The 22579-nt window shown below is 41.6% G+C and overlaps 1 protein-coding gene across 1 annotated transcript in view; it reads right to left on the bottom strand.

The window, feature by feature from the left end:
• Positions 1-12509: 12509 nt before the first annotated feature.
• Positions 12510-22579, bottom strand: part of URI1 (URI1 prefoldin like chaperone) — a 44263-nt gene continuing 34193 nt past the window's right edge. The window contains exons 5-11 of the mRNA XM_062007475.1: positions 22551-22579; positions 22274-22334; positions 18988-19168; positions 18165-18432; positions 17463-17605; positions 15599-15854; positions 12510-13310 (exon numbers count right to left, since the gene is read on the bottom strand). The exon at positions 22551-22579 is cut by the window's right edge and continues 63 nt beyond it. Of these exons, the coding sequence (XP_061863459.1) occupies positions 13122-13310; positions 15599-15854; positions 17463-17605; positions 18165-18432; positions 18988-19168; positions 22274-22334; positions 22551-22579 (1127 nt within the window). The 3' untranslated portion in view covers positions 12510-13121. The remainder of the gene's footprint in view (positions 13311-15598; positions 15855-17462; positions 17606-18164; positions 18433-18987; positions 19169-22273; positions 22335-22550) is intronic.

Genomic DNA, 22579 nt, shown 5'->3' with positions numbered 1-22579 from the left:
GAGTTGTGGGGCAGCCCCAGGCAGTGATCATAAAATCATAGAATCCCAGAATGGTGAGGGTTGGAAGGGACCTCTAAAGATCATCCAGTCCAACTCGCAGTGTCCAGGCGGGTTTTGAAAACCTCCAGAGAAGGAGCCTCCACAACCTCCCTGGGCAGCCCGTGCCAGGGCTCCCTCATCTGAACAGGAAAGAAGTAACCCAGTTACCTGAAGCACCTACTTTTTTACTAATTACTGATTATTTTATTTGATGAAGTCTCATTCATATAAGACTGCCCCACGTCTCATACGTCCATCACCTTCTCTGCCATCCTGCACTCTACATGCAAGTTAAATGAACTAAGGTAGCCTTAGGATGTCATCTTTGTACCCTTTCCACAAATCTACCACAGAGCCACAACTCCAAAGCCCAAGTGGGCTTCAGAAACCTAAGCCCACACTACTGGTGTTTTTTTAAGGCAATTTCATAGAATCATAGAATGGTAGGGGTTTGAAGGGACCTGTAGAGATCATCTAGTCCAACCCCCCTGCAGAAGCAGGGTCACCTAGATCAGGTCGTACAAGAACGTGTGCAGGCGGGTTTTGGAAACCTCCAGAGGAGACTTCACACCCTCCCTGGGCAGCCTGTGCCAGGGCTCCCTCACCTCAACACTGAAATAGTTTTTCCTTATGTTTAAATGGAACTTTTTGTGTTCCAGCTTCATCCCATTACCCCTTGTCCTGTTGCTAGATACAATAGAAAAAAAATTAACAAAGTTTACATCACTGGTGAAATGCTCACTGCAACTCTGCAAATAACACCAAGGAGAACAGATCAATGTAATGCCCTATCGACAAAGCCTGAATTATAATAGATATATTTTGTACATTTTTAGTGTGTTCATGTATGTTGATTCATAGCTGTTTTATCAATAAAAAAAAAATGCTGCACAAAGTTTTGTACTATAACTGTCACCAAAAATTATTTATTACTAGGGCAATAACAAATTTTATGTGGACACAGATCCTTTGTGATAAGATGAGACAGACAGAATTTCCTGCTCTATATAGCATCAGCTTGAGGAAAGCTGCTAATTTCTACCCGCTGTATAGAGGCTGCAGATGTGAACACATATATCTATGATCGTGAAGGTTGTGTAGGCATTTGCATCACGTATTTATAAAACAATTTCCTCCTAAAAAAAAAAGTGTTAAAAGGCCTACGACACGCTTAAAACAAGACAGATTTAAGAACCATGAAGTTAAACACTTAGCAAACTTGGGAGCCACTAATAGCCTCTCATCAATTATACCCCAGAAACAATTACAAAGGGCCAAATACTGCAGCCCTTCATTGACCAGATCACCCCTCGAGGTCACCAAGAGGGTTGCTCAGTTAAGAGCTGAAGAATTTGGCCCAAACTTTGTAACTCACGTGTGGTGGTGTCTGTTTTTACAGCAGATGCTCTCGTGTGGGAGTTCCCCAGCACGGCTGGGAGCCGTCCCTCTCCCCAGCAGCACGGCTGCCCGAGCCTTGGGACCAGAAAGCCATTCCTCTCTGTCTTTGTACCAGTACACAAACAAAACAGCAGAACTTTTTCTTGCCCATGCAGAATAGTTGGGTTTAAGGTAAGAAGTGTGCAAAAAAACAAACCCTTGGAATATTTATTAAAACCTGTTAGATTAAATTTACCAAAACGTACCACAAATTTACAAAGGGAAAAAGTCCCAACTTCTGATTGTAAAAAAGATGTAAATATATTCCTGGCAAACCTGACCTTTGTGTGCTATACAAAATGCCTATAGCCTTGCATTTCAAAGATATTTTTCCTTGAGAAATATCCACTGTTATGGCATTTCCTTGACTAAGTAGAAATAACAGAGGTTGTGCTTCAGCTATACACAACAATACTATATCTTTTAATATACAAATATGCCAAAAGGTATGTATACAGAGAACAGCGATAGAGTTTCTGGAGCTGTTGTCTGCTTCCTATTGTTACAAAAAATAATTTGAGGAGAAAAAAAAAATCCCACAAAGAAGGATTTCAGCTTAACACGAGCAATACTCCTCCTGCACATCTTTCCTTTTATGCAGTTTTGTTTCAGTGATTTGAGCATGTTCTAATTTTGTCATTCAAGCCATCTGACTTTCACTGCTCTATACAAACAAAACCTAATTTAGTCTGAGATGTTTTAAGTCATAACAATGACGGATGGCCAAGGTTCAGGTGTGCTAGAATATTTAAATACCTAGTCTATATTTTCCTGATATAAAGACAGGCAGCTTTTTGTACTCTGATTAATTATGATTTTGTGTCTGAAAAAACTAGCTCTTTCTATTCTACATTATTAATTGGTTATTTAATTAGGGATTCTGGTAGCTTCAGATGTTGGGTAGCTAAAATTGTGCTGTGGTTTTTAAAAAAAAAAAAAAAGACTAGCTCCATACTGTTGCCTTTTTGTATCTTATGAAGGTCACAATAAGATGTGATTGTTTGGCACAGCAGCAGTGAATTATGCCACCCAGACAAGCTTTTAACCTATGTGCCTTCACTCTGAGTGAGACACACAGGGATGTGCTCTCTTTAAACAGTTCTCTATTGAAGAGGATTCAATCACCATAATGAATCTGAGGCCAGGCAGCAATCTTCTTCACTGAAAGAATTTCTAAAAGATTGTAGAATTTGTAAAACGAACAGCTCACAGACTAAATGGCTGTGTGGGTGAATCAATTATTGCAGGGCTCGCAGTAGTCATAATATTTAGTACATATCATAGAGTGTTTCAGGTACAATAAGATATGCTAGTTTTTTCCCATTCCTGCTTGAAAGTGGTATGTGCTCCACCAACTTAGTCAATCTTCACGATCTAGTTAGAACTAGTATTAAGTCAATAAAAAAAATCCATCTGCAGCTGCAGTGCATGTACCAGGATCCGAGGGACTCGCATTGCTAAACAGTAATTGTGTTAAAACGTACACTGAGCCGCTCATCGGGAAAACACATGATGTCTCATGAAACACAAAACACATCAAGTGCTGAAACATTTTTAGAGGTAGAGCATGGCCAATGCCGAGCAGCTTCCTTATTAATACAATAATTATTTTATTTTGACAGCACCATTTATAACCATATAGTCTGTGTCCAGCTACCCGTATTTCCATTAATCAATGGATTTGAAGACAACTGTCATCATTTCATTTTATTATGACTTATAGGTTCATTGCAGTTCACTTAAAAGTTGTGATGAGCAAGACACTGGTGAGCAAGAACTAGACCTTTGTGGGCTGCCAAGCACTCTTGCCTGGCACTGGCCAGGGTGGCAGCAATGCCCAAGCAGTCAGTCCACAGGGAGACCAGGGACAAGCGGGACAAGCTGAGATGGTGAGAGGGGGAGCAGGGCAGGCTGGCCACTACAGAGGTGCCAAGACCATGCTGGTGGATTAAAACATGGTCAGGCACTTTGGCTCTCAGGTGGGACATGCAAACTCCTGACTCTCAGAGGTACAAAGCTGGGGTGCTATGGGAGAAAATGGGAAGGGTGCAATTGGCCTTGACAAAGCAATTATTTCTGCTAAAATAAAAAGCCTTGATGGCACCAGAGTAAGGATGCAACTAACCCCAAGGACACTTCTCAGATATCCTGCCTGGCCGTGGGTTTGCTGCAGCCATGCTGCACACAACCACCTGCGAGTGAGCAGGAACCTCGGCACACAGCTTTGTGGTTTGGCCATGCCAAGGCCGAGTCACCGTGTCACAACCCCGTGTCAGAAACCACTTTCATGTTGCATACAGCTTCCCCTAAAACATATAGGGCTGGATGGCAAACAGGGTGTCCCTTTAATGAAACTACAACATATTAAAAATTATTACAGCTTCGTCTTTTCAGGTTTTAGACAATGTAATGTGATTTATTCAAAGAAATGCTGATGATTAGACATTAAATGGCACTAAATATTCCACTTCCTCTGCGCTGCCTGATAAACTGGTTTCATTAACATTATAAGTAACAAAAGTTTCCATTTCAGTCGGCCCATTTAGTTTTCCTCACGATCTAAGTTGCAGCTGCACAGCACTATATTACAGGGACCTTGCAGAGCGGCAGCTTTGGGCTCTCCATCACTCCCTGCGGTTAAAGGGGCCGAGGCGGCTGCGGGTGGCAGCACAGGGCCCTCCAAGCTCTCACCCCGGCCCCCCTGGGCTGCAGCAGCACCCTCCCTGCCCCAGCCAAGCCAGCATCTCTTTGCCCTGGCCCCCAGCCCATGAGGAACACCTCCTCAGCAGGTGCAGGGTGTTCATCCCCCGGGGCTGGCACACTCATCCCAACTCCAGATCGCACACTGGCACACTCATCCCAACTCCATATCACACACTGGTACACTCATCCCAACTCCACATCACACACTGGCACACTCCTCATCCCAACTCCTCATCACACACTGGCACACTCCTCATCCCAACTCCACCGACATTGCCTTTTTTTCATCAAGAGATTTTTCTTGAGCTGTGAAGTCTCTGTATTAAATCATGTGTCTCAGCCTTAAGTGCAGGTTAACACTGTGCCCTGAGTGGAAACTACTATATTTGTCAAGGATACCTCTGTGATTTATCTCTACTAGCCCTATAGAAGAATTCATATCTGGATATACAGCGCCTCTATTTCATTTCTAAATGCAGCTGTTCTGCCCTTTCCGTCAGACCTCACTCAGGGTCTAAAACTGCTGGAATTACAGCTAATTCCCAAATCAGGCTCTTATTTCAGAAGGCTCTGTCCAGAGCTCCACAGCCCTGGAGCACCAGGTAGGGATGCTCATGTATAGTACTCCTGCTCATCTGGTCTCTTCCCCAGCCTTTGGCCACATCTGTCTTCTTTCAGGGCAGAGAAATCTCCCTTTGTCATATGCCATAGAGACACTTTTGGAAAGACCTTTTTAAAGTAAGACTGTAATTTAAGCACACATCAGCCAGTGCTTTACTGTTTACCAAAACCTCCCATGGTTTGCTATGCAGGAGAAAACAACTCTTCTGCCCCCACAAAATGCTGCCTCAATGGGGCAAAGTAGCCCCACTTGCTCAGTGCAAATCTAGAACAACTCCAAACACACCAATGGTCTCACTCCAGGTTTACTGCAGTGTATCCAAGTGCTGGGTCAGTCCCTCACCCAGGGGATGGACACCAGTCTCACCCCAGCCCTCTGAGAGCACCTCAGCACGCACGTGAAGGAGATCTGGGCCCAGTGCCATGTCCCTTCCTCTTCCCACATGTTGGGTAGTGTCTCCACACAAACAGAGAGATATTTAGATAGCTATATATTATTGTTTATGTAAAGCCATGGCTTTCCCTTGATTGCAAGGCACGGTGGGGCTGCTGATGAGGTTTGCTGTTGACATTTCTGCATTAGCTGGCTTTTGTCAATCCTGGCAGGCTGAGAAATTCTATCTTAAGGGCTGTTCTTTATTAAATTTGCAAGATACAAAACTGTGACTGACTCTTTTCTTTGGTGAATGTATAAATAATAAATCCAGATCGCTAAAAATAACAATTAAAATATTGCTCAAATTTAAAAGGAAAAAACCCCCCAAAAAGGGTAATTTTCAGACAGTTTCACGAGGACTGCAAGAAGCAGAGGTGACGGGCAGCGTCCCTCCTCGAGGGCTTTTGACAGCTGTCAATAATCGAAGCACTCAAGGAGGGGGACAGGTTTGGGGAAAAAAGAGCGCGCCTGAGCCGAGCCGCTGTGTGTTTTACCAAACTTTGTCACAGAGTCTTTTATACAACTCCTTTATGCAGGATCTGTGACATAATTCCTATTTTTTTCCACCAGCCATTATATATGATAAATAAAACAATGCACTGAAAACACTGAAATCTCTCATCAATGTCTTTGTGAAAAGGGCTCAGATAAATGAGTCTTGGAATCAAAGGCAGATTACATGACTGACCATGTATCATCCTCTATGTATTGAACATAGTCTTTGTAAAGATAGAGCGGTAATAAAAAGTGGTATTGTGTGCTGTGAAAGGCTGTGTGGGTCTGTGCATGACTAATCTGTCTTTCTGCATTATTTTATTCAATCTTCTCTGACTTTATGCCTTTGACATTTTTGCTACACTCAGTAAATTTGAGTGAATAGGCAATTTTAAAGAATTTTTATAGGGCTTCAGAGAAGTCATACGCAGACTGTATCTTTGTTCAGATTTAACAGTTTAAATATTTCCTTTGTCTAGGATGCAGAGTAATCTTTAGGCAGAGGAGAAGAGGGGGATGGGGTAGGAAATGCCTAAACCTCCTTTAATATTTTGGCAACCCTATGGCAGAGCCAGTGGCGGGAGCAGCGCGGCGGGGCCGAGCTCGGCAGGCACGGGGCACCCCAGGGGGCAACCCAGCGCATTGGGCCCCGGCACCACGGCCACCCGGGCTGCGCTCAACTTTGCCGCCTCCGCTGAAGGGCTGCGGGAATAGTGGCTCCCTCCACGCAACTCAAGTGGGAAGCAGATGAAATGTTTAAAGGGCTATTGTGAATATAGGCTTAAATATGATCCTCTTGCATCAGCCAATTTCTCTGACAAGATATTGCAAGGGTTGCTGTTTCTTAGTAAATAATGATTTTATTGCATCTCTTTAATGAACTGATAACGTGATACACAGTAAATTATCTGCATCTATAACATTACTGAGGATAAGCAGCGTGGTTTTAGTAATTTATACCACAGAGAGACATGCATTATAAAAATAGGAAAATTATTTCCTTTGTTAAATTGTGCAGAAGTCTTTACCTGAGGAACACTAGACAGATTAATCTCCAGAGATACACTCGCTTGTATTTAAGCTGTTGAACTGTTTGCTGTTTTTTCCTCGGAACAGTTGAAAAAAACATTTTGCGAGCCAGAATTGACACTGTGGGTATTGTTCCTGCTCATACAAGTTATTAAAATAACTACTAAGCTATTTTGAGGTAACTTGAAGCTTTCTTTAAAACTTAAATCCAAATCTGATGGAATTAGCCTAAATGATTTGCACTGATGAAAATTGGACTATGGCAGACAGCTCACCCAGGTAACTCCTGGCCACGCAGCCCCAGTCACTCACCGCAGCCCCACGTGCTCACTCAGTCATGAACCAACGTGGAGATCCCCATGTGGGATGGATTTTGGTGGTGGAAACTGGGAGCGTCATAGGTTAGAGAAATCGTTGCTCGTGGGGGGCTGCAAAGGGACTGACCCTGCATGGCCCCAGCATCACTCTGTGGTGCAATGTTTGGCCCTGCTCCCAGGGCAAAGGCAATTTCTGCCACTCACCCCCATGTAGTTGACCCCAAAACTATTTGGGCAGGATACTCATCTCCCACTTCAGTCCAGGCAGAGGCCAGTGCTGACTTTCCTCACCAAAGGCCCTTTGTGGCCTGAAAACTGGGACTTGTTGGCCACCAGCTCAGGGCAGGGTGGGCAGTCAGTGCCCATAGGTCTCCCCAGGTACAACACCAGAGGGGTGAACCGCCTGCCAGTGTATTTTTCTGAGCTGGCTGGGCCACAGGGTAGCTGAGAAGAGAACTACAGTGTACCTATGGGTTCTTTGAGGGTTGGGAGGGGCTTATTTTTTGCTTTTAGTATCACCATTAACCTTCCAAAGAGATCAAACTGCACGACAAGCTAGGATCCCAGAGCACTCCACAGGCTGGGTCACCCCATTAATCCCCAGCCCATCCTTCTGAGAGGAGCACATCACTGGCAGATTACAATCTTGCTAGATGTAATCATGCTTTAGCATCTTACTTCAAAATTTTAAAGGGTAAAAATTCCCCATCTCGGTGCGAGATTGCATCATGAATTCCCTCTGCCTCATACAGCAAGGATGGAAAAATACTACTTTTCATCCTTGCACAATGCTTGATGTAAGTTTCTGAAAATGAGCGCTCTAGTAAGCCTAAAAATGTGGGATAATATGATTCATTTATAGATCTCTGATAATAGACGTGGTTTCTCTTACTCTGTGACCACATCAAGGATTACTCCTGCTCCTTGAGGAAGGACACAGCACCCTCCTCCTCACAAACCATTACCATAAAGCAGGATAAACAACAAATACCACCTTATCATTAGCTGCATGGAGCAGTTCCCATTGATTTATGATGCTAAACACTGTGAGGCTGGATCAAGCCGCGAGTTCCTTTTTTTTTTTGCAAATATTATTTCCACGAGACCATCATAAAACACAAGGAACCACCTCACCTAGGTTTGGTTTTGTTTACAAAAGATGTTTTACAACTTGCAGGAATTCTTCCCAATATTAGTTATTAACAACCCCAAGATGGCATTTGCATTTTTATAACCTTGTTACTTAAAAGTGAAAGAGTAGAAGGAAGGACTTGGCGGTGGCGTTCCCTGCGTGCTTTAATCCCAGCCTGAGCTTTTTATGCTTGAGAGCACCTTATGATGCTGTAACTAACCTCAAACCTGGAGCAGCAGGAGGGCAACAAACCTCCGAATACAGCAATGTCATGCTTTACAGGCACACTCTCCGCAACAGCATGAATGAAGGGGGGGCGGGGGGTGGCAAAAAAAAAATCCCGTTGCCTAGGAAACACTCGAGTCTTGGTAATTATTACTGTAACTGTCTGCACACCCCACCTATAACAGAAATGAATAATAAATTGCCGCCGCTGACTGGCAGCTTTCGGCGGCGGCTGTCGCTCGGCGCTGCTCCCTACCGGCGCGCACGGCCAACTGCAGCCGCCGGGCCCGGCGCTTCCCGCCCCTGCCTCGACCGCCGCGCGGCCCCGGGGGCGCGGGAAGCCGCGGGCGGGCTCCGGGCTGCGCGGCTCTTCCCGCCGCCCCGCCAGAGCGGCGCGAGCGCGGCCTGAGGCCGGCGGGCCGGGCGGCTCCGGTCGCCGTCGGGGGCTGCTGAGGGGTTAAACTCCGCCGGCAACAAAGGTGCGCCATGTCTGAGGCCCTCCGATCCGCCGCGTTAAAAACGGGCTTCCATTGGAAGACGAGTTTGTTTAGAAACGGGAACGCTCCGAGTGATTTACTGGATTTGATTTAAAAGACGCAGCGGGAGTTGGCAAAATTCACATATCATGGGGTTAATGTGGGTTAGAATGGAGCTATTTGTAATACAAAAATATTGCATACCAAATACACACATCTGATTTCTTTTAATCCCGGCTCATTTTTTGCAACATAAATCACTTTGTTAAAACGAACAGCTAAAACAGCTGGTTTAGACACTCTCGAAACATACAAAAATCTGCTGCTTTAGATGCTCTAAGTGAGCAATGAAAAGTGCTAAGTGCAACTAGTCTTACAGGAGAGAGAGGAAAATAAACCCATCTTACGTCTAAAGGGCCATCATGGACTCCACCAACCTCAGCCAGGCACCGATCACACCACCACTGCCTTCTTCAGCTTCTCCTCAGCTTGGGAAGAGAACCCTTCTCTGGGTATGGGCAGGTGCCCAACTTACCTGTGGCCAATTAAAGAAGATTAGAAAGTCAAAGTTGCCTCCCAATGAGGAACATGAGCCGGTAATTTGTAGCACATAATTGATGCAATCATGGCCCTGCAAAGGCCTGTGTGAGATAGCTGCAGGGCAGTGGGGCACGGCCCAGCTGCAGCACATTGACTTGTCCCTGTGGCCATACAATGCCCATGCAGGCTGCTTCCACCACTCTCATTTTAGACCAGATGTCTTGTGCAGCCACATCTTTCCCAGTTGTTTTCTCCTGCTGCGTCTCTACCTGCCTGTGAAATTCAGCTGGCACTGCTCACTGGCACTATGTCTGAGCGGGCCAGGGACACTGAGATGCAGATATACGTTCCTCTGCCACGCCAGTAACCAGCTGCCAAAGCCACCTCGGTGCTGGCTGGGCCACATTCTTCCTACTGATGACATGCAAAACATGGGGAAGAACCAAATCCGCCTTCCTCAACCCTGTGCCCTGAGCAGCATTCCCGGGCAGACAGGGAGCTCTTCTGGTAGCAGTAGCAGGAAAAGTCATCAAGAGTGCTTCAGAAATTGATTAAACTGTACCCTTATTATTATTTAAATGAATAAAACCTCTTAACTGCAGCACTGGGGGCAAAAAGACACATCAACAGATTAATTTACCACCAGTAACCCTACATGCCTCAATTTTTGAGTAACCACTGCTTGATCCTAGCATTTGCTTCATCCATGCATTGGTGGGCATCTGCATCCACTTGTTGGCTTCAGTGTTGCACAAAAACCAAGTCTTAAATCCTCGCTGAGACAGGCATTCACGTGATCTCTTTTTTTCACCGTTTTTTATCTGCTTTGGTAGATTTAATAATTGGTTGTTGTTGTTTAGCATTTGCAAACGTTCTATAAAAAATCTTACCGCCCTCTCTTCTTGCTCTAGGCACTGCACAGTGAATCTATGGTAAAGCCATGTGAAGAGACCAAAGATGAAGGATCATTGCAGTCTGTAAACCCTCCGACAATTGAATATACTGCAGAAAGGGCACAGACACACTCAGGCTCCCTATTAGGGAAAACACTCATGTGCTTAGTTTTAAGCATGTGGTTAAATCCATTCTTCTTTGCAAAATCTTTGAGACATAAGCACATGCCAAAGTGCATTCCTGAGTAAGGATGCTTCCCTTGAACCGAGGCCGTAATTCATTAAAATCCAAGGTGCATTTATCCTACTTTTTCCTGTGAGGAGGGATGTGAAAAAAGGGGAAGGAAAAAAACCAAGCAAAGTATTAATTTTGATTTGAAGCTGATCTGTGGTGACAAGGGGCATTTGGTTCTGTTGAAGTAACTAGAACTGGTAAGTATTTCAGAAGATATCTAAATAAATCTTTTTAAAGGGGTTTCTCTCTTGTCTCTCTCTTTCTTTCTCTCCTTTTCCCTCTAATTACCCATGTCTAGTAGTCTTGGATCTCAACCCCTTGTTATTTAAAATACATATTCATGGAACTATATTTTACAGTTGCACTGTTCTGGTTACAAAATAGCTCCTACTTTTCTAGGACATAATTTCATTTTGTTTAGCCAAGAATTCATTAAAGAAGCTATAAATAACCTCCTTTAAATATTTAGCCGTGAATAGAGGGTGGACTGGCATTGATGGCTTATTTTAGTACTAATGCAATATGCTTTAAAAAAAAATCCACATTTGAGCATGAATCAAGTTAATCATTAACACTTTCAACATGATTCTCAGGATCCACTTAAAAGAGAGACTGCACCCCACAGCCCTCAAGCTTCAGGCGTGGGGGGCGCTGCAAAACTTTTCCTTCAGTTTTTCTTTGAGACACAGAGTTTTGTCGATAACACAGAGAAAACACAGCCCCACAGCTTTGGTGGGCTGCTCCCCCAAGCACGGGCCCTGGCAACAGCCCCTTCTTGTCCTCCTACTGCCCCACAATTCAGACAGCATTTTTCTGCCCATGAAACTACGGCACCTTCCCAAACAGAACATCAGAATTAGGTAGAGTGTGGCCTTTTTTAAAAGCCACCTTAGAAAAACATGTTTCAATGCCTCCACCTCCCTTTTAAGCACAGAGAGAGAGAAAAAAAAAAAGTGTCGAAGCTGCACTACAAGCAAATCTGCTGTGATCTGAGCACAAGTACAAGCACACAGCACTGCTGTCTTACAGGGAGGTGAGGAAACAGCATGAGCTGGTGCCCTGGTCAGGAAGGGACAAGATCTGGAAAACCAGATGCTGGTGGCTCTCAGGCTGCATGTTTACAAAGCCACAGAACTACAGACAAAAGCAATTCCTTCCTTCAGCTCCCAAGTCTTACTTCTTAGGCTGTGGTTTGATGATGTCAAGCTGGAAGAGTAACATCAGTTTAAGGTACTTCAGCTCCCCATGCCCTCTGCCAATGTTTTCCCTTGTCCTCACTCAACACCTTGCCCTTCCAACTGCGTTAAAACACGGGCAGAGGAAGAGATCAGGAAACTCACTAGCTTCAAAAAACCACACACAACTATCAAAAAAAAAACCCCTGACCCAGTAGTTTTGGTTTTTTAACTCAGCTCTGTCACCTGTTATCATTCGAGGGGTGGCCCCAACAAAAGCTGTGCAGTGCAAGGAGGGGATGGCAAGCAGACAGGAAGGAGCTGCTGGGTAGGGACTCCTAAAGGCAGGGCTGCTCCCTGTCAAGAGAAGGATACACAAAACTGTACCCCAAGTGCTGCATTGCTCTTGCATTTTGAAATAAATTTGAAGCATTAAGACATTTTTCCCTACTGCTGGCTCCCTCTGGGCATTCCCAAGACAATTACAATGTTTTCTGAGTATACAAAAGAACTAGGAGATTTTGTAATCAGAGTCTGAGTTTATGCTTCTCTCCTTAAGAGCATTCAATTTCCATGGACATTCATTAGCAGGAGGTTAAAACACAATGGCAGAAGAGAATGGACTGCTTTTATGTCCATGTGGTAGTAAACACTTCAAGCTAAAAACACAAGTTCAAAATAAAAACCTCCGTGTCGTTTCCAAGTTAGTAGTAAAGCAACAAGAAACACACGACTTCCACAGCTTTTTTACTGAAAATTTAATTTTACAAAATACCCTTCTCCATCAAAGAAACTTCCCTGCAATGTACACGAACCCAGTGTTTTATAGATCTGTACAGTGAGATATCAGAGAGGTTTGAAAGAAGGAAAAAAACTTTCAGCAGACATCTAGTTGCAAAACCTACAGCAATGTGAATACAAGTGTGTCTTAAAATGCTAAAGCAAGTAATGCAGTATAATTGGTGAATCTATTTGAAATGTGAAAAGTTTCCTTAAAATGGTCCATATGGTATGCAGAACATCACAGCTGGCACAAAACTGCCTGTATTTAGGTTTAAACACAAAAACAATGTATGTAAGGAACAGTTTTTGAAAAAGAGCCCAAGTGCTGCTATCATAAGGCAAACAGACAAAGGTGCTGACAGCACACAGGGAAACCGACAAAATAAAGATGAATACTTGAGTGTTCCAACACTGACCTGTGGGGTTTTTTTCGTGTTGCCAATGAATGTTTGAAAGATAAGGGATGCCAAATTACCACAGGACACCCTTCTGCCCAGCTCGGTGTAACACGGGCAGTTTCACACAGCGCCTCAGCAACTGTGAAACCCGGTGTGAGGACTCCGACAGTGGCCGGCCAGGCAGGGCCTAGTGAGTCTGCTGCATTCTGGCAGCTTTGAATTTTGAAATCCTCTTTGTCGTTTCTTCTGACACTTCGGACAAAACTTCCTCTGATTTTCGCTCCGGAATGGTCGGCAGGACCGGCTGTGCAATGACTGGGTGTGGTATTAAGGAGGGAGACAAAGGCTCCTTTTCTACAACAGTTCCGGAAAATGCCTAGAACAGAAGAGAATAACTCAAAATGAGCTAATAAAATGCAAATGTGAAGCTATGCCCATAAGGTCATTACCCTATATTAGCCTGATTAGGATTGTTATTTCTTTTAATCAAAAGTAAAGAAATATCTTTAAATCGATGATTGTTCCTCGCATAAGTAACCAAATTGTAATTAACCTCAAAATATAGCTTGTTCAAAGATGACTGAATGAAAGACAGTGTCTTAAAAGTACTACTTAATCTCCTTCCTACTGCAGAAACGATCGAAAAATTTGCTTCCTCACCAACACATGCTCAAGAAATAAAAAAGCTGATGTGATATAGTTTCATTTTGGATAAGAAATGGCAAGGTTTTGTGAAGTTGGAGTATGGCAGCCTTTCCATCAGACGTCATATTTTATCACTTAATATCGTCTAATTGCATCAAGCTGACACGCCGCATACAGATTGGCAGGCACGTATTTTGTTTGTTCTCTTCTCCTTACCAAATATGATCAAAAAATGGTGAACGCAATTTATACTTAAGAGAATGGGAAACTTGCTTCCAACTAGTTCTCTCTATAAAAGGTCTAATATAAACATTTAATGTTTAAAAATGGTAATTTATATGCTGCCGATTATATGACTTAATCCTTTTTAACTTAGCTAAGAAATGACCGCGATTCTTGGAAAACACTGGAAAAAAGCAGCTCAGAACCACTTTTCATAAACATAATTAAGGACAAATCACCCTACTATGTATTGAAAACAGAAAATTCAGAATGCCTAAGGACAAGGGGAAGCAGTTTACATCCAAGGTTTGATGCTCATACTGGGCACAAAGGAATGCACACCAGATTTATTAACTATGCTTAGTTCTGCTTTTTCATAACTCAGTTACTAAGAAAAACAAAGCAAAACAAACCAGCCATTCTTTTTTTGCAGGACCTGCAAAAAAAGCAGTGGGTTTTTTGTTTTCTGCCCCAGTAGCCAAAGTATGCCTAAAGCTGTGCCTGTACACAACTGCGCTGCTCTAACAACATGCTCGTTTTCAAAAACAGGTAAGCAAAATACAAAATAAGATGATGGTGGTAAAATTAGAAACAAAAAAAAAGTTAGTGTGTTTCAAATGGTAATGGAGAAATAATGTATTTCAAACACGCACGAAAACAACCAAAAGCAAAACAACAGCATTTAAGAAGGCATGTCTAACTGCAGTGTTTTGCTCACTCTCCTTCAGTTACTTAGAAAATACATTATATTGTGGAGAATAATCATTCCATATTCAGAAAATGGACTAATGGATAACATCTAAAGTGTGCTTAAGATGTTTTATAAAAATACAGCCAATATATTCCAGAAAGTATACAACATGAAGTGGTAACTCTACGGTACAGATGGATCTTCCACCATGGACCTTCACATCTTGCCTGGATTTGTCTGTAGCTCAGTATGACAAATGATGACAAACAATAGCTTTTATGAGAATTCATTTCATGTCAAAAAAAGTTTTTCTAAAAACAGTGTTGTCACTGAACTTGCCCATTGCATTGGGAATTACTGAATCACTAGTTTGAAAAAAACAGTGTAAGTCCTTACAAAATAAAAATTAATACTCTATGCCACGAATTTCAGAGCAGTATTTAATTCTTGCTCTCATCCAGTCACTCAGCAACTGTACATTTTCCTTTATGTCATACAGCCTCTTTCCTTCATGATGAGCCCTGAACTTTCGTTATGTGTGAAAACCGATTTGTTTGGGATCACTCACTAATGGCCCCAGCCTGGAACGAGTAGAGGTGTAATGCTTCCTTCCACAGGGAAATTACCCTGTTTATGGCAAGTCCGAATAACAACTCAGCTGATGGTTCTGGGGTTTAAAACTTAAAAACACTGCCTGGAAACTAGCTGCCTACGTAGCTGCACACCACAGCTTACAGAGAACCAACTCTTCCCTCTCAACAACTACGAAGCACAGATTTTTCTATTTTTTAAATCGTTCTGTATAATCTGCAGTGAAATTTTCAGGATGACCCAGCAGACATGACGCTCGCTTCAGTAACACCAGCAAGCGGCTACGTGGTCTAATCTTCACAGAAGACCTTCAGATCTCAGGGAAGCCACCCGACTCATCCTCCTCTCTGCCCCTATGACAGAAGCTTGTCTCCTGTCAATGTCCCTCTGAAGCAAACTAGGTAGGAGTTATAAAATTATTTTAAAGGAATCAAACTGATGATAAACGCAACTAGAGTCATTACATTTCTCATTTTTATCCCTGTCAACAATCAATAATTAATTAAAAACTGTACCTCAGTTATCCCTGAAGAGGGAGGAAGCTTTTTTGGTAGCTGATGCTGCCCCTCCTCCTCCTCCTCCAGTATGCCTTCGCTGTTGTCACTCTGAGTAGCTTCATCACAGCTAATACTCCTCTGAACTCCTCGTCTGTCATCAAACTCAGCAGCACTGTTCTCACTGGTATCGCTACAAACACTGTTCTCTCTGCTTCGAGACTTCAAAATTGATTTACGAGGGACATATTCTCCATTCACAACATCAACAAAGACTCTATAAAGGAAAATGTTAGCTTTAATAAACCATTTCAGGATCAGATGACAAATTTACAGTGATCTTGCTTTGTCGTTTGTACAAATTAATTATGACGTGCTTTCCCAACTTTTTTGCTGCAGAATTACAATATTGTACCTTTAGAGGCATTTTATTTACCAACGTACAAGAATCAATTCTGCAGAACAAACACTGTTATGCCCTTTATCCAAGCATTAAGTTGGTACCCTCTTTCAGCAGAAAATGTATAGCTCTTTGAAATGTGTTGGAAAACAAACCAGTGCAAGTTACAGAAAGTTAGAAAAATGGTAAACAAAATGATTGTCAGGGTTTCTGTGAAGTGAAACAGAAGACGGAAGGTGTTCCAGAATCATGTCCTTGTCGACTGTAGAATATACAACCAAATACTTGAAGCATTCATTGCCCATGGTAAGGATGAAGCCTTTTCTTGACAAGTGCCATATCCTGCTTTCAGTTAAAAAAAATATTTTTTTTTAAAAAATCAGCTTTTAAGATTAGATGAACACAAAGACACTTTTTGAGTATTAACAGTGTAAACTGATTAAGAGGCTTCTTCCTACTCCATTCTCCATTACTTAAAGAAATCACGTGTGGGTGGAAAAAAATGAATGGCATTGGAATACGGCACCAATTTTATCAAACTCATCAAGAAGCCCAGCAACTGGATGGGTTTTAAAGGTGTTACTTTCTTCTTAACAGCTTTATTCATCAGGCACTCATGGGAACACTTGCCTATCTCTACAGAAGATGGAGTTCCTCTGCAGAGCTTAGGGAGAGCACCATGAGAGAATCCTTTACCTCATCTTCAGCCCCAGTAACTGTAATTACAGGAAAGGTTTTAACTTTTCACACTTTATGACGCATTTTTAAGTGCCTGAAAACACTGGCATACGAATGCTGTGTGGTTTTCACAAGCACTTAATCAAGCAATCTAATAGGTGTCTGTGTTCATCTTTACAAACCTAAATACTTGTTTTAACTCTCTGGTCACCTTAGTTTAGTATTTTATACAGTCCTCTAAGCCTAACTCTGTTTCTCAAGCTCTCTGAGTGTGAGTGTTCTACAGGTGAGCACTTCTTTTTATTGAGAACAGAGACAGTGATGGACTCAAGTCAGTGAGGGAGAAGACAAGAGAAAGTACGCTAAGACCTGAGTGTTTTCTGAAGATATTGGAAGGAAGAGACAAAATCCAGCTATCAGGAGTAGTATTGTAAGGGACAAGTCTGGTCAGTTATGTTTGAAAACAAACACAGAAGCAAATGACATGAATTAACTAGGATATATAAGATTCCTTTATGCAGATCATACATACTGGCAAATTTACCTCAATTTTAGAAGCTCTAAAAAAGTAGATAAATGATGAATTGGTAGTTGGAAAGGGAAATTTTAAGCTCAGAAATGTATTATGGCTATGAAAGCACAGCAACCATGCAGAAGCCACGAACTTTCATTTTTAAGTAGTAAATTCAGTTCCAGCTGTTTCTTTCAGGAAATAGTAGGCTCGCTTTCATACTGCAGGTGAACAGAAATGAAAAGAGAAGGTCTGCTAAGGGGAAAGCTCACATGCCAATGCTATAAATTACACACCGGTAAATGTCTGCTGGGGTTTTGATGTTAGGCAGTTCTGGAGTTGCATGGCCGTTGCCATTGCTGTTCTTCCTTTTACGCTTGGCCTCTTCTTTCTTTTCGCTGAATTTCAAAGTAGTATTTTTTCCTGTGTTTATTCTTACCTGGAAATTGAACACAAATGGTGGTCTAAACTATAAAATCAACTATCACCAGGCTGCAGATCAACTGACTTCCCACATTTTCCTGCCCAAGCACTTGGGTAGGAGATAAAAGCACAGATAAATTAAACACATATATGAAAGGTAACATTCATTGTGTGAACTGCTTATTCTTTACTACTGGCATGAGGCTAGGGCATTTGTTTGCACTAATGTGCACAGATTTTGCATATAATATAAGACTGTCTGCTTATTGACTGCTCAACAGTCAATTTCAAGTAAAAAGTCATTTTAAAACAGCTCCTAGCCAGGAAACTAACCTTTTACAACAGCCAGAAACCAGAATAGCAAGGTAAATACATTTTAAGATCATTTTTTTTAACATCATATGTGAAACTGCAGGATTTAAACAGTGGGTTTCAAGCACCAGGAAAAAGAATCCAAATAAATGTCACCTATAGTTAGCATTCTACATTTTCTACTTTATCTAGAACTTTAATAAGATATGGTATATGTTTTATGCAATCTCTTGAGAAAAAGATAAAAGTAATAAAGTACAAACCCTTTTAGGTTCAACAGTGTGTGAGAAAAAAATAGTTGGAACAGAGTTATCTCCAACATCTATGTCATCTTCATCATCACTGTGATAGTAAGTAGAGCCATTAACTTGGCCAACAAACAAGTCTGAATTCGCTTCCTCTTTATGGAAGTTGCCCTGAGTAATAGAGTCTTCTGCTCTATAAGTCCCATTCAGATCTGTCCTCTTATCTTCTTTCTCCTCTTCAGAGGAGGTTGTATCTTCTCCATTTGCCTCGACTGTGTCAGGCATCCTATGAAATGAAAAATATGTAAGTGATCTGAGGTAATTGATACTCTCGAGAGATATAGGTACACAATAATGAACAAGCATGTACATAATTTTCGTTATCAAAGTACTGTATTTTTAGATAGAATTGTGGAACTTTTTTTATACTCTATTAGAATGTCTATATCCTTTCCATGTCAACTGGAAATAAAAAAACTCTGACATTCTGACTAATGACATATGTATTGCTTTAGGATACATCTAAGAATGTCATTAAACACTGAATGTGGGGATTTTGTTAGCCTGTGGGAAATGGATTTTACTTCCTTCTTTTCTATCATCTTAAAGAAAACAACACTATAAAGCTGGACTGCCCTGGTTGCATAGAGGCAGATTCTGGCACCTTTGGCCTCGCAGTGCATGCATTGATCATGTTCCATCCTTCTTTCACCTCCTCTAATTTTAACTGCATCACTGTAGTCAGCTATTTGCACTTACAGTGAGAACCTTTGTGCATAAACAGTCACACACCTTCAGCTTTCTGAACTCCAAACCTGACTGTGCTACAGCTGTACTATACCTGTCAAGTTCACCAAGTATCTCTTCTTGTCTTTCAAGCTCTTCTAAGCGGGCCCAGAGTTCCTCCTCTGTCTGAAAATGGCCCGTTGGTTTTGTATCACTTCCATTTGCCGCAAAATCTACTTCAAAAACATCTGATATTTTTGGCTTTGAATGGGGTTTGTGAGCAGTTCTGTATTTTCCTGTGTAACAAAAAATAAGATGCAATTATCAAAGAAGTTGGCAAAAAAAAAAAACCCAAACCAACAAAAAAACCTCACTGTGTGTGGGGGAAGCCCAGGAAGGAATTAAGTAATATGGGCAGAACATTTTACATTTCAAATTATTGTTTAACTGTTTAAATGAAACTGTCACTGAACCAGAGCACAAGCACAGGATAATAGTCTCCGGATGTTACAGAAATACCGAGGCAAAGCAGAGATGTTTATTTACAAAGCAGGAGACTCTGGTCCTGTGACAGTTTTATTACAATGTGGGGTTTTTTACCTCTCGTGCCAAACAGTAGATTTTGATTTCCTGTGATAGATACAAAGATGTGAATGTGACATTTGCTCACTGTCCCATTAACAGCATACCTTATTAACTGGGAAAACAAACCTAGTTTGTACTTTGGCTCATTTTGGACAAAGTCACCTATATTTAAAGAGCAGAGTCTTTTTACTTTGGGTTGTATTTTTTTAAATTTACAATGAAGATCATTAAAAACAATCTCCAGAGTCATGTGGAAAAATCTGACTAAAATCTAGTCATTATGAATGATGATTATTTTGGTGAATAAGACCCACTCTGAAAAGCATAGAAAAACCTGCCTTTCAGAAATAATAAATATAAACCCTTTTAAAGCTTCAGAGGTGACCCGAGATATACACTTGTGAGGAAACAGCAGTCACCAACAAGTTCTTGCTGGCATTTAAAAGCTTTGCTACCTAGTGAAATGCTGTCTCCATTGAGGATGGGGAGTACTTTTTACTGTTTGAGTGCTGTCTAGCACATTGGAAACAAACTGCCTGCCAACAATACTAATGCTTTAGCCCTGTCTGTGTGAAGGGTAGGACCGCTTCTTTAATCTCCCTTCTCCCCAAGCCCAGCAGCTCCCAGGAGCATCGCCTGCTTCAGCACAGTCCCAGGCAGGTTCCCAAGGAAAGTTCCCAGCTCTCTGCCCATCAGCACTCCCTGGACAGCATCTGCACCTCCTTACAGGTGATGGCTGAGGACCCTCCCCCTCCCATCACTACCAGAAATACAGCCAATATTTTGTCGATACAGTGGAACTCCAGTATCTCTCTATGAACTGCTTTGTGCACCTAATCAACAGTAATCTTTGTTATTCATCATCCTTCAAGTTTTAAAATGTCTTTCTAGTAACCAATTGTGTGGCCATTTTTGAAAAATTTTAAGAACTCATGGCTTAAAGATATCCTTATTCAAATACGTCAGCTTATACTTTAATCCTGAGTTAAATACAAATTCAACAGCAACATTAAAAAGCAAACAGGTGACTGTAAGTAATGTTGGAATGTGTCCCCCTTCTCTTCCACAGGATAGCATTTTTCATCATCTCATTAAGAAAAGGCTGAAATGTATTTTACTGAGATTTGAATATAAATTGAGGTAAGCCAAGCAATCAGAGTAGCTTGTGAGGATTTCATTTGGTATAATTACAAAATTAATAAATAAAATTTGGAAGGATTAGTTAACAATCTATTTCAATTTGATTTTCAGATTGTGCCCTCCCAATTTCTTTCCTTTACCCTTCAGTATTAACCACTGACTTGACTACCAAGCTAAACACGTAGCTTGCTGAACACCAGCAAACACTTCCACGTGCCAGTGATTTTCCCTCTTAATTCTAACAAAACTTCTGTCAGGAAACCAAGTCAGAGATCAAAGATAACAGAGGGTAACCACTTGCTGCTCCAGTATCCACTCTGCTCACTCACCGTTAATACAAAGCACCACCATTAACTTCACACACTAACCAAAATAAGTGAAACATCAAAATCCAAATAAATGAAGAGTCATCAACTAAAATAATAATAAAATAATAAACTAAACTAATGAGATGCTCAGGATATTTGTTTTTGTCTTCCTCAGAGATGCAGCCCATTTCCATGTGAACAAACCCAATTCCTAGAGTAAAGAAGCCCAGGCTGCTTCAAACCCCTAAGTTGTTTTTTCATCCACTGCTCTCTCAATCTCAGTACAGATTGGTGCTGATAGAAAATGTATGTAATTCCCACTTACAGATTTTCAGCAAAAAATAAGATGATTTCAGAGGACAATAATGATGAAGGTTTAGGATATGGTAAGATTGCACAAGGTTAAGCTGGCATCTCCAGCACGCTGCTGGATTAACCCCGTTACAATGGGATGCATTTCCCTGAATGTTCTGCAAACGACCTCTACCCATAGTAGAGACACTCCCTTAGTCAGCCTTGGTATATGAAGATTTTGTGATATTGTGATTTACTCCAGAAAAATGTAACAGTGATCTACCTAGCTTAGACCTCTGCAAATCACAAGCTACCAGTCCTCCTCAAAATGTCCAAGTGATACTATTTTCAGACTGTAAAATTACTTCTTCCTCCAGCTTTGCCTGAGCCTTACCTATCAAGCACCACTTCAGATAGCATAGAAATCATCCAATTCCTTAGCACAACTATCTCTGTTTCCCAGTGTCCTCTCCAGAAATCTTCAGGAAGTCTCTGCTTCAGTACCTTTGCAAGACCTGCATGCTGAGACTGTTTTCACATGTGTTTCACCACCAGCAGTGAAACGCCCCGGTAGCTGACAACGTTTGTGTTCTCCGTTTGTGTCTCATCCATGTCCGAGCTTCTTCCCCTCCCTGCTGACGCTGCTCAAACACTTCCCCTGTAACAGGCAGAGCCCGAGTTTCCCTAGTAGTACTTCTGTTGTAAAACTCAGACTTTGATGCATAAAAATGTCTTCTCTAGTCCCCTCTCTAGGAGCCAGTTTATTTTCTGTTCATCCTTCCTTCTAGAAAACTTCAAACTCCCAATGTAGACTCTTTGAAGGAAAAAAATCCCCCAAATATGTCTAAATGAAGGCTACCAAGGAATGCCACAGAAACCCACAGTGAAACTGAGGGACAAAATCCATCTTACCCTCACATTACTAATTTTTCACTTGAATAAAGCATTTTTTTAATGTAAAAGATACAGGGAAATGAAATAATTTGCTCAATCCCACATAAGAAGTATTAATCTTACAAAAGGAATATTTTGCTTACTAGCATTTCAAGACAAGTTTATTACTAAATAATTTACCTTTCGTTTCCATGTTATCATCTTCAATTTCTTCTCTTATGTCAATAAAATCACCTGCAGCCTAATTGGAAAGATGCTAAGTTAGGATTATTAAATACAATGGTTTATGCTTATTAACAGCCCAGACATTTTAAAATAATGCACAGATGCAAATGTAGTGATACACAAGACAGGAATGGCCTCACTATTTACAGTCGTTTATTAATCTGAATGCCCATCATTTTCCAGATTTTTGAAAGTGTTACAGAATTAGGTTGAAACAAAACAAGACACTTACATCACTCATTTTCCGCAAATCTTCTGTGA

Source organism: Colius striatus, chromosome 14 (assembly GCF_028858725.1).
Source record: "Colius striatus isolate bColStr4 chromosome 14, bColStr4.1.hap1, whole genome shotgun sequence".
NCBI classification, from domain to species: Eukaryota; Metazoa; Chordata; class Aves; order Coliiformes; family Coliidae; genus Colius; species Colius striatus.
Note: the sequence above shows the minus strand (reverse complement) of the source record. Positions and strands in the feature narration are given on the sequence as shown.